The sequence below is a fragment of the Neoarius graeffei genome, chromosome 6, assembly GCF_027579695.1.
Source record: "Neoarius graeffei isolate fNeoGra1 chromosome 6, fNeoGra1.pri, whole genome shotgun sequence".
Taxonomy (NCBI): Eukaryota; Metazoa; Chordata; class Actinopteri; order Siluriformes; family Ariidae; genus Neoarius; species Neoarius graeffei.
This window is the reverse complement of record NC_083574.1, coordinates 42,557,892-42,570,825: the sequence shown is the minus strand read 5'-3', so window position 1 is coordinate 42,570,825 and position 12,934 is coordinate 42,557,892. Positions and strand designations below refer to the sequence as shown.

General features: G+C 41.8%; 1 protein-coding gene across 1 annotated transcript in view; it reads left to right on the top strand.

Moving 5' to 3' along the window:
* The first annotated feature begins 548 nt into the window (after window positions 1-548).
* The window catches only part of bicd1a (bicaudal D homolog 1a), a 120,893-nt gene continuing 108,507 nt past the window's right edge, over window positions 549-12,934 (top strand). Inside the window, exon 1 of the mRNA XM_060923684.1 lies at window positions 549-764. Coding sequence (XP_060779667.1) covers window positions 549-764 — 216 coding nt within the window. The remainder of the gene's footprint in view (window positions 765-12,934) is intronic.

Genomic DNA, 12,934 nt, shown 5'->3' with positions numbered 1-12,934 from the left:
TTTCCAGATGCGTTATTTTATTTTATTTTCTGCTGTAGACAGATGGCCTTGTGCAAAATTACTCTTCTGGATGAGTGTGTAAAGGGACATACTTTCATATTAAAAAAAAACACTAAATTGGTCCAGGATATGCACTTTAAGTGTATTTCTTTGATCTTGTTGGGGATAAAACACTGAAGCTGATAAAAGGCTGACGTCATGAGCCCAGGATGAGATGCTGCCTTCCTTCCCTGTTGTGCGTTGCATAGAAACCCAGTGTAGATGCCTGTTCAGATTAGTGTGGGCTCGAGGCAGAGAGGCAAGGATTAGATGTCGTTTTTTAATCAGAAATGTAGCTCCAGTCCAGTTTTGCTGAGCCATTTGGGCACAGAGGAGTCGGGGCGCGTGCGCGGCGCAAACCGCAGAGGCGCTGTCCGCCCGGTTCGGCCCGTTGCGCACTGACAGGAGGAGGAGGGAGGAGGAGAAGGAGGAGCGGCTCGGTTCACAGCTCATCTGTCCGTCTCGGTTTTGCACAACAAGGAGGCTGAGAGAGAGAGAGTGAGAGCGCGATGGCGGCTGGAGGAGGATGCGCAGACAGTGCGGATGAGTACCGGGCCGAGGTGGAGCGGCTGAGCCGCGAGCTCTCTGAAGCGAACCGGGAGAAGATCCGTGCGGCGGAGTGCGGCCTCGCGGTGCTCGAGGAGAACCAGAGTCTGAAACAGCAGTGCGCTGAGCTGGAGGCTGAACAGGAAGCGCTCAGGAGAGAGCTGGAGCAGCTGCAGGAGGTAATGCATCAACACACCTTCTATACTCAACACATCCTGCAGGTATCAGTAAACATTCATGTCATGCTGACATCATCATCATCATCTCTCTCTCTCTCTCTCTCTTATCCAGAGATGCAAATTCACACTCTGATCACAGTTTAAATGCAGGAAATAAAGTTAGGGTGAAATGAAGTCCAACACACAGCTGATATGGCTTCCACTTCAAGCATTTTCTCCAGAAGTCTTAGATGTTTGGATGCCCACCAACACACTGCTCCACCTGTCTGTCTGAGATTTTTTTCTCATAATGCTTCGAAGAAAATTTCAGTAGGATTCGATCCCAATATTAGCTGGGTTTTGTTTTTTGTTTTTTTTCTTAATACAGGGTTACTCAAAATTATGCTGACTTACAGTGGTGCTTGAAAGTTTGTGAACCCTTTAGAATTTTCTATATTTCTGCATAAATATGACCTAAACCATCATCAGAGTTTCACCCAAGTCCTTAAAGTAGACAAAGAGAAGCCAGTTAAACAAATGAGACAGAAATATTATACTTGGTCATTTATTTATCGAGGAAAATGATCCAATATTACATATCTGTGAGTGGCAAAAGTATGTGAACCTTTGTTTTCAGTATCTGGTGTGACCCCCTTGTGCAGCAATAACTGCAACTAAACGTTTCCGGTAACTGTTGATCAGTCCTGCACACCGGCTTGGAGGAATTTTAGCACGTTCCTCCGTACAGAACAGCTTCAACTCTGGGATGTTGGTGGGTTTCCTCACATGAACTGCTCGCTTCAGGTCCTTCCACAACATTTCGATTGGATTAAGGTCAGGACTTTGACTTGGCCATTCCAAAACATTAACTTTATTCTTCTTTAACCATTCTTTGGTAGAACGACTTGTGTGCTTAGGGTCGTTGTCTTGCTGCATGACCCACCTTCTCTTGAGATTCAGTTCATGGACAGATGTCCTGACATTTTCCTTTAGAATTGGCTGGCATAATTCAGAATTCATTGTTCCATCAATGATGGCAAGCCGTCCTGGCCCAGATGCAGCAAAACAGGCCCAAAATATGATACTACCACCATTATGTTTCACAGATAGGATAAGGTTCTTATGCTGGAATGCAGTGTTTTCCTTTCTCCAAACGTAACACTTCTCATTTAAACCAAAAAGTTCTATTTTGGTCTCATCCGTCCACAAAATATTTTTCCAATAGCCTTCTGGCTTGTCCATGTGATCTTTAGCAAACTGCAGACAAGCAGCAATGTTCTTTTTGGAGAGCAGTGGCTTTCTCCTTGCAACCCTGCCATGCACACCATTGTTGTTCAGTGTTCTCCTGATGGTGGACTCATGAACATTAACATTAGCCAATGTGAGGGAGGCCTTCAGTTGCTTAGAAGTTACCCTGGGGTCCTTTGTGACCTCGCCGACTATTACACGCCTTGCTCTTGGAGTGATCTTTGTTGGTCGACCACTCCTGGGGAGGGTAATGATGGTCTTAAATTTCCTCCATTTGTACACAATCTGTCTGTCAACAAAATTTTTTCTGAGGTCCTCAGAAATCTCCTTTGTTCGTGCCATGATACACTTCCACAAACATGTGTTGTGAAGATCAGACTTTGATAGATCCCTGTTCTTTAAATAAAACAGGGTGCCCACTCACACCTGATTGTCATCCCATTGATTGAAAACACCTGACTCTAATTTCACCTTCAAATTAACTGCTAATCCTAGAGGTTCACATACTTTTGCCACTCACAGGTATGTAATATTAGATCATTTTCCTCAATAAATAAATGACCAAGTATAATATTTTTGTCTCATTTGTTTAACTGGGTTCTCTTTATCTACTTTGTAGTGTAAGCACCACTGTAAATGGTCAAAACCATTTATTTACAAAACATACATCATATGTGCAAGATGATTTACAGGACGGTCTCAACCTGTTCACCATCGTGTTCAACACACAAAAACCAGCGAGCAACAGTACCATTTAAAGCCCGGACACACATTTCATGGTCATGGCGCACCATACATTCAGGAGAAAAATAATCCATTTGTGTTAATATAATTTTTACTAAGGTGGCATGGTGGTGTAGTGGTTAGCGCTGTCGCCTCACAGCAAGAAGGTCCGGGTTCGAGCCCCGGGGCCGGCGAGGGCCTTTCTGTGCGGCGTTTGCATGTTCTCCCCGTGTCCGCGTGGGTTTCCTCCGGGTGCTCCGGTTTCCCCCACAGTCCAAAGACATGCAGGTTAGGTTAACTGGTGACTCTAAATTGAGCGTAGGTGTGAATGTGAGTGTGAATGGTTGTCTGTGTCTATGTGTCAGCCCTGTGATGACCTGGCGACTTGTCCAGGGTGTACCCCGCCTTTCGCCCGTAGTCAGCTGGGATAGGCTCCAGCTTGCCTGCGACCCTGTAGAACAGGATAAAGCGGCTAGAGATAATGAGAATGAGATAATTTTGACTAACCCTGTATTTGATCTTAAAAGTGTTTCGATTGCATTTTACTATTGTACTTCATGTCAAGTACGTTTTTGATGATGAGTTTCAGGTTCTGCTCAGGTGTATTTCTTAAGTCTTCTTTGAGACACTTGAGATCTCATCTAAGATCGCATTCTCAAGTGAAAATAGTTCTATTGATCTCAACTTTCCTGGGAACAATATATCATGAGTGTAGTGATACGAGTCTTAGAACCTGAGGCTATGTTTTGCCATTTTGTTTGAAGAAAGGTTCATGTGTATTTCTGCGTTTTTACAGGTGGGGATTATGTACAAGGCAGTAGTGGTTAGTCTTGTCACACTCATCATTATAGAAAAACCGTGGTGAGACACCAGGTGTCTGTTTTTGTGTTCGTATGTGGTCGGTATTGTCTCTCACAACAAAAGGATTTTACTAACATTAATAATAGCTGATTCCAGGAATGAAGAACAAGTGAAAGAGAAAAGAAAACACTGCCAGCTGGATATTATCCAAATTCTGGCTCAGTGCAAGGTGTTTTTTTTTTTTAAACAGAAAAAAATGTAATTATGGAATACACTAATTCCATAATTAGAGAATGGTACATTAATTAGAAAATGTTATTTTGCCAAATACTAAAGAGAATCTCCGAGTAGCATGTAGCTATACAATAATAAGTTCCATTCTTGTGATTGACATGTCATTCTATGAAATTAAATTCTGACAATGTCCATGACAAAAAAAAAAAAAAGCTTTACACATTATATTGATCGCCACTGTCTTAATCACAGCAGAGGTCCTAGTTCCCTCACATCTAATATCATCTATAAATTAAGTCCTTTTAGTCACAAGATCTCTTACCAATCAGGCTTCAAAGCATCCATTATCCGTAGCCTCTTATCCTGTACAGGGTCACGGGCAAGCTGGAGCCTATCCCAGCTGACTACGGGCGAGAGGCGGGGTACACCCTGGACAAGTCGCCAGGTCATCACAGGGCTGACACATAGACACAGACAACCATTCACACTCACATTCACACCTACGGTTAATTTAGAGTCACCAGTTAACCTAACCTGCATGTCTTTGGACTGTGGGGGAAACCGGAGCACCCGGAGGAAACCCACGCAGACACGGGGAGAACATGCAAACTCCACACAGAAAGGACCCCGTCAGCCGCTGGGCTCGAACCCAGGACCTTCTTGCTGTGAGGCGACAGCGCTAACCACTACACCACCGTGCCGCCTCAAGGCATTTTATTCTATATTAATAAAGAATGTACTGACCTCTGTCTCTGTGGGAAAAAAAATTGGCTTGGGCTAAAACAAACAAAAATAAAGAAAGACATACAGATAATGTCTACTCTAAATTGCCCGTAGTTGTGACTGTGAGTGTGAATGGCTGTCTGTTTCTCTGTGTTAGCCGTATGATAGATTGGAGACCTGTCCAGGGTGTACCCCGCCTCTCACCCAGTGTCAGCTGGGATTAACTCTCACTCCCCCACGTCCCGCAATGGATAAAGCAGCATCGATAATAGATGCATAACTGAAAACCAATATTAACTGATTTCAAGCTAATTACTGTCTAATGTGCTATTTAACAATTATTCCACAAAATCGAATCGTATATGAGCTGATAGCCAACGAAGCACGTAGGATATAAGCCATGTACGACGAGATTGAGTGGAATAAGTCTTTTATTCTATCTACATTCACTGGATTTTGAGAAATAGCATTTTTATTTTTAGCAAATTCAATAAATAAAAACTTCACACAAAACGTCCGACAAAATCATTTCTACTTAACAGACCAGCAAAATGAATTTCACTTTGTGAAAAATGCTATAATAATAATTCTTGAAAAAAAATTAAAACGATACGTTCTTACCATCAAATACTTTCATTCCATATTTTGTTGCGCTTTTTTTTTATTTTTTGGGGTTTTGTTTTCGAAGAGATTTTTTATTTCGTCCTCAGTTGGTTTAGCAAAACACTCCGCCATTTTGTTTTTTTCTACTCATTGTATGTATAATGCTGATAACCTAGTATTAGAGTAGCCAATCAGAGCGCACGATTGGTCATAGCCAGTGAATATGGATAGAATAAACTTTGTTATAATGCCTAAGACAAAATGCTGGAATATTTTCCACTGAATATGCATAAATTATACAATTTAAGGTTACATTAGCAGCCTTCAAACATTATATATTTTTGGATTTTATTTTCCAATTTTACAGTGACCTTATTTCAAGTGGACTATTTTTGTTTTAAATGTTTGCTGAATTGAGGAATGTTAGAAATGACAGTGAGCAATCTAAACAGAAACGGTCGAGTCAAAGGTTTATCGCTCTAATTCTAACACTGTTGTTGAGTCTTATTTATTTATTTATAGGCTTATGGCATTTACCCTCCAAGTGCACCTGCCTTTAATAGAGTCTCATTATGACCTGAGAGCAACCAATTTATAAATTCGACAATGATTTAGCCTTCCTTTAGCTTGTTATTTGTTAGCATTATGTTTGGTCTGTGGCTATGATCACGATGAAACTATACTAAAACATTTTTAATGGGGTGAAGATTATTAAATGAGACTCCAGGTTGTGGGTCTTTGTGTCAGTAATTGCTTTTCTTCCCTACAATTGTTAGAGGTACGAGATCAGGAGAATCAGCCCTGAAGGCTTGCATGGCTTTAATTAACTGCTGACTTCACACACAGACTGTGTTCAGCAACCATGATGCAAACTAAAAAAAAAAAAAGCTCCTCTATAGAATAGAACTATAATGGATTTTGCTTTCACTGAACGTCAGGTGGAGTGATTATCTCATCAGGTATTTCATGAGAATGTGAGGTTTGCTTATCTGTTGCTTGCTGAAATATGTGTGTGCGTGTGTGTGTGTGTGTGTGTGTGTGTGTGTATCATCACCATAATAACGTTCTGTCTGTTCAGAGGAGCAGGAGTGTCTGTAACTGACCTTGTCCTGAGCTGATATTTCTTCTCTGTCTATTTTTTAATGAATATTGAAAACCTAAATCTCATTTTCCCAAAATATAGACGTGCAAATAAGATGTTTAAAATATCCGTGTCTTAATCCCCAAGTGACAGGATTTTCTTAAGGAGGAAGCTGTAGATACACAATTGGTTCATATTTACTTGATAGAGCGCATCAGAAAGCTTTCAAGTCAAGTCAAGTTTATTTGTATAGCGCTTTTAACAATAAACACTGTCGCAAAGCAGCTTTACAGAATTTGAACGACTTAAAATATGAGCTAATTTTATCCCTAATCTATCCCCAATGAGCACGCCTGTAGAATTTATATACAACCCCGATTCCAAAAAAGTTGGGACAAAGTACAAATTGTAAATAAAAATGGAATGCAATGATGTGAAAGTTTCAAAATTCCATATTTTATTCAGAATAGAACATAGATGACATATCAAATGTTTAAACTGAGAAAATGTATCATTTAAAGAGAAAAATTAGGTGATTTTAAATTTCTTGACAACAACACATCTCAAAAAAGTTGGGACAAGGCCATGTTTCCCACTGTGAGACATCCCCTTTTCTCTTTACAACAGTCTGTAAACGTCTGGGGACTGAGGAGACAAGTTGCTCAAGTTTAGGGATAGGAATGTTAACCCATTCTTGTCTAATGTAGGATTCTAGTTGCTCAACTGTCTTAGGTCTTTTTTGTCGTATCTTCCGTTTTATGATGCGCCAAATGTTTTCTATGGGTGAAAGATCTGGACTGCAGGCTGGCCAGTTCAGTACCCGGACCCTTCTTCTACGCAGCCATGATGCTGTAATTGATGCAGTATGTGGTTTGGCATTGTCATGTTGGAAAATGCAAGGTCTTCCCTGAAAGAGACGTCGTCTGGATGGGAGCATATGTTGCTCTAGAACCTGGATATACCTTTCAGCATTGATGGTGTCTTTCCAGATGTGTAAGCTGCCCATGCCACACACACTAATGCAACCCCATACCATCAGAGATGCAGGCTTCTGAACTGAGTGCTGATAACAACTCGGGTCGTCCTTCTCCTCTTTAGTCCGAATGACACGGCGTCCCTGATTTCCATAAAGAACTTCACATTTTGATTCGTCTGACCACAGAACAGTTTTCCACTTTGCCACAGTCCATTTTAAATGAGCCTTGGCCCAGAGAAGACGTCTGTGCTTCTGGATCATGTTTAGATACGGCTCCTTCTTTGAACTATTGAGTTTTAGCTGGCAACGGCGGATGGCACAGTGAATTGTGTTCACAGATAATGTTCTCTGGAAATATTCCTGAGCCCATTTTGTGATTTCCAATACAGAAGCATGCCTGTATGTGATGCAGTGCCGTCTAAGGGCCCGAAGATCACGGGCACCCAGTATGGTTTTCCGCCCTTGACCCTTACGCACAGAGATTCTTCCAGATTCTCTGAATCTTTTGATGATGTTATGCACTGTAGATGATGATATGTTCAAACTCTTTGCAATTTTACACTGTCGAACTCCTTTCTGATATTGCTGCACTATTTGTCGGCACAGAATTAGGGGGATTGGTGATCCTCTTCCCATCTTTACTTCTGAGAGCCGCTGCCACTCCAAGATGCTCTTTTTATACCCAGTCATGTTAATGACCTATTGCCGATTGACCTAATGAGTTGCACTTTGGTCCTCCAGCTGTTCCTTTTTTGTACCTTTAACTTTTCCAGCCTCTTATTGCCCCTGTCCCAACTTTTTTGAGATGTGTTGCTGTCATGAAATTTCAAATGAGCCAATATTTGGCATGAAATTTCAAAATGTCTCACTTTTGACATTTGATATGTTGTCTATGTTCTATTGTGAATACAATATCAGTTTTTGAGATTTGTAAATTATTGCATTCCGTTTTTATTTACAATTTGTACTTTGTCCCAACTTTTTTGGAATCGGGGTTGTATATAAATATATATATATTCGGAGTCGAATCTTTCACCTGTCAGTTATTTGCAGTAAAAACAAACAAACAAAAAACTAAAATGGATGTGCAGCAGGTAAACATGTGTACTAGAAAATATTGTTTTCCTTATTTAAATTTCGCTGTGCTGTAATCTAAAGGCAAGGACAAAGGATTAGTTCAAATCTTAAAGAAAAGCAAGATGGTTCAGTCCTGGTTTGTTGATTTTGATAATATTCCTCACTTTATGGAAAACAGGGATTTTGAGTTGTTTTGAAATTGATGTGAAATGAACAGAACTGAGCAGACATACGTTTACGATTGCGTGTGTTTCGATGTATTGATATTTGCCTTCATACATTAGTGATTCATGAATTATTCTTCAGAAAGCGTCAATTAACAGCAGCACTGACAATCACTCTGGCCACAAGCTTTATATTACTCTCGGGGGCAGCCATGGCCTGAAAGTTAGCGATGCAGCCTTGAGCCCAAATGGTCACTGGTTCAATTCCCAGTACCGGCAGTAAACATGTAAGGGGAGTTGAGTGAATAGACCTCATTTCCCCCTCTCTCTGTATCATGGCTGAAGTGCCCTTGAGCAAGGCAGCTAACCCCCAACTGCTCCCTGGGCACTGTAAGATGGCTGCCCACTGCTCTGGGTATGTATGTATGTGTGTGTTTGTGTGCTTATTGCTCCCTTGTGTATTCACTGCTTCAGCTGGGTTAAATGCAGAGGAGGAATTTCGCTGTGTTTGAGTGTACATGTGATAAAGGCTCCTTCTTCTAATTCATGCATTCTGACATTTTATACAGTAAAATATAGTAGACAGTAATTTCAACAATAACAGCTTACACAGGGTGTAAGCGTATAGCAGACGCTGCACTCATGGATTCCAGAAAATGTGTGTAATTGTTGATATGGACTTGTCTGTGAGATGTTTGCTTAGCATTTTTGGAAGTAGTCTCCAGTGTCAGCACTTTAACAGTCAGAGGTTTACGCTTTTTTGTCAGTGCTATCTTGAACTATATATAGCAGTTAAAAACGAAGTAATAACATGAGCTAACTTGTTGCATGGACATACCACACCCTTAAAACACACTGAAATTAGAAGTTGTCATTAGTAATAATAATAATATCTCATCTCATTATCTCTAGCCGCTTTATCCTGTTCTACAGGGTCGCAGGCAAGCTGAAGCCTATCCCAGCTGACTACAGACGAAAGGCGGGGTACACCCTGGACAAGTCGCCAGGTCATCACAGGGCTGACACATAGACACAGACAACCATTCACACTTACGGTCAATTTAGAGTCACCAGTTAACCTAACCTGCATGTCTTTGGACTGTGGGGGAAACTGGAGCACCCGGAGGAAACCCACGCGGACACGGGGAGAACATGCAAACTCCGCACAGAAAGGCCCTCGCCGGCCACGGGGCTCGAACCCGGACCTTCTTGCTGTGAGGCGACAGCGCTAACCACTACACCACCGTGCCGCCCAGACGTTGTCATTATTATTATTATTATTATTATTATCTCCCTGGCATATAATGCGGAGGGATATACGGTAGCTATCACTCTGTCCGTCTGGCCGTCTGTCTGTCTGTAAACATTTTAGTTTTCGGAGCATAACTCAAAAACTATTAGGAATTTTTTAACGAAACCTGACACTTATGTTAAGTGACTAGAGGAGTTGTGCCTTTTGACATTTTGGGATTTCCGGGATTTGTATTTTTTCTGTATTTCCATGGCAACCAGTTAAACTAAGGAAACTTTGGAGTGGTGTTTCATGTAGGGGCCGGGGGGATATGTCATCTCCTGATGACTGTTGTTGTTGTTGCTGGCTATTGCTGTGGTATAAGAGGGGAAAAAGACACTTCAGGATGTGTTGCTATTGGAAAATTATAGTCTCTACTTTGGGTCACAGCCACCTTGTTATTGATTAGTTTCCTATAACTTATGTTATGTTTTATTTCTTACTTGACCCAAACGTGTATCTGTGAACATGATTCCCTGAAGTTCTGTCTCAATAACTCAGCTTTAGCTCTTCAGTAGACCTTAACTTTGTCTACATGAATGCTGATGTACATAGACTGACTAACACATATGCTGCTGCATCACCAACCAGGAGAAAATTGCTTGGTTCTCAGATAAGAGTATAATGTGGCTTGAGTTTGGACCATTTTTTTTTTTTTTATTAAATATGTAACCTAATCCAATACAAGACTCAATTTCCAAGAAAAAAAACCCCAGCTGAGGTGTTTACCTGAAACCTGACACATGCCTGCATTGGGGCATTGGGTCAAAGAATGAGAACGCTACGATATATTACAGGTTTCCATTTCCTCCACCTTTCACACCAGCAGGGGTTTTGAGGAGCCAAAGTTTAATCTATCCAGCCTGAGGGTGTGTAAACCCTGGTCATGGCCCTCCAGCCCCCTTTCACTCACCCTTTTCAGCGAATGGCATGCTATTGATTCCTGACTACAAAGCTGACTGATGTATACATGCTGTATTTATTCAATAACCATGTCCTCTGTGTGAACTCAGAAATAGCTAAAGATTTACTTACTTTCTCTCGAATGTTGACACACAAGAGGTCTCGCAAAGCACATGATCTGAAAAAAGGGCTTTCTTACTTTAGTTTGCGATATACACACTGGAGATTTTAATATGTCCTGTGGCAACATCGCTTTGATTCGACCTCTCTGTTCATCTCTGTATCCAGGCATAACTTTGGACTACAAGTCCTTTGTAATGTCTTAAAAATGTTTTGGTATTTTTGCTGCGGCAAAAAGAGAACTGGGACATACATGTAGAAAGGGAGCCGCACTGTCGCTCCTGCAGGCGTGTGTATTGATTTCTGACCTACTTGAACTGTAGACTGCAATCTCTAGGGCAGCAGTGTGTGTGCTCTCACAGTGCTTGTTTTGTAACTGAGAACCCATGAATTTGGTTACCTTTCTTTTCAGGATGCCAAGAGTACTTAGGATATGTGAGTGGAAAATACCGCACGTCACTGATTGGTTAAACTCAACTGGAACAGCCACCATTTTGGAAAGAAAAACAAAACACTATGCTCTCGGAAAAAAAAGATGTCCTCAAGAGTTCACTGAATATTTAAGAGTTCTTATCTTCCCAAAGATGTTCTTTTTTTTTCAATTACATTTGTTAAACTGTTTCCTTATCCACCTAAAGTTAGAGTGTAAGTAAAATTATTTTAAATAATTGAGGAGCTGTATTTATTTTTTCTTAAAGAAGGGGTATCGAAGTCTGCTATAGGCATAAAAACCTAATTTTGGTTGAAGCCTGATCTTTCTTTCTTTCTTTCTTTCTTTCTTTCTTTCTTTCTTTCTTTCTTTCTTTCTTGTTGGGTTTTGGTTTTTTATTTGTTGTTTTTTTTGGCTGTTTGCCAGAATTCAGGCACAGTAACACCCAGCTGTTTTCTCAGACTGCCAAAGATAGTAAATAGTTTGCCGCAAGAATCTGTTACTAAACTACATACGTATAGATGACTTGCAACCACGTGATCAAAATGTGCTACGTCATGAGCGTTTGCCATGATGGTGGATATACAAAGCAACTAGGATGGCAGCCACTGAAAGCATGTCTATAAACAATGCTGAATTTTCTCAGTATTACCGCAATTTGAACGGTCGAGCGAAGATTCGATACAAAGACAAGATAGATATGTGTGGTTTTGATCCATAGTATTTTAAAAAGTCAGACTTTTCTGAAGATAAGACGGTTCTACCGACCATCGAGTACCCAGATATCACGTTTTAGCTGGTTTGGCTGCCGAAGAATCAAGTCCAACCTTGGATGAAACACAGCCCGTTTTCTGAGTGGGTGCCCAGTTTGGATTGTTTCTATTGTATAATTTTGCTGGCGCTCCTAGAAGAGAAATGGTAATACATGTGTTAAAATTATAACAAAATTATATTTTCCGGTTGAGAGTATGCCGTGCGCATTCTGGCTGCCGCTTCTCACCGGAGGTTTTTTTTTGTGTGTGTGTGTTTGTGTAGTTTGATGTTTGTTTTTGTTTGAGTGTTTTGTCTGCCGGTTGTGGTGTCGATCCGGACCCAGTTTTGGTCGTCGGTTCCCTCCAGGCCTTGGTCCGCCGTGGGTGATGCCGGTGCTCCTAGCTATGGACTGCAGTGAGCTCATTCTCATCATCTCTAGCCGCTTTATCCTGTTCTACAGGGTCGCAGGCAAGCTGGAGCCTATCCCAGCTGACTACGGGCGAAAGGCGGGGTACACCCTGGACAAGTCGCCAGGTCATCACAGGGCTGACACATAGACACAGACAACCATTCACACTCACATTCACACCTACGGTCAATTTAGAGTCACCAGTTAACCTAACCTGCATGTCTTTGGACTGTGGGGGAAACCGGAGCACCCGGAGGAAACCCACGCGGACACGGGGAGAACATGCAAACTCCGCACAGAAAGGCCCTCACCGGCCACGGGGCTCGAACCCGGACCTTCTTGCTGTGAGGCGACAGTGCTAACCACTACACCACCGTGCCGCCCCTGCAGTGAGCTCATTGCTCATTTTAACATCATGGTTGTCCAGTGCTCTGTGCAGCAGTGCTTTAGTGCTTGGCGTGATGTTCTGAGCAATGTTGCTTGGTGGTGTCACGGCAGCTGTGCAGGTGGTTTGGGACATACCAGCGCTCCTGTGTGGCGGTGCGTCTGTGCTTGCTTTGTGGATCCATGGCGCGGTGTTCCAAGTGATGTTGCCCGGCAGCGTCACGGTGGCTGTGCTGGCGGTGTGGGACTTGTTTTCGTGCGCCTTTTGGTG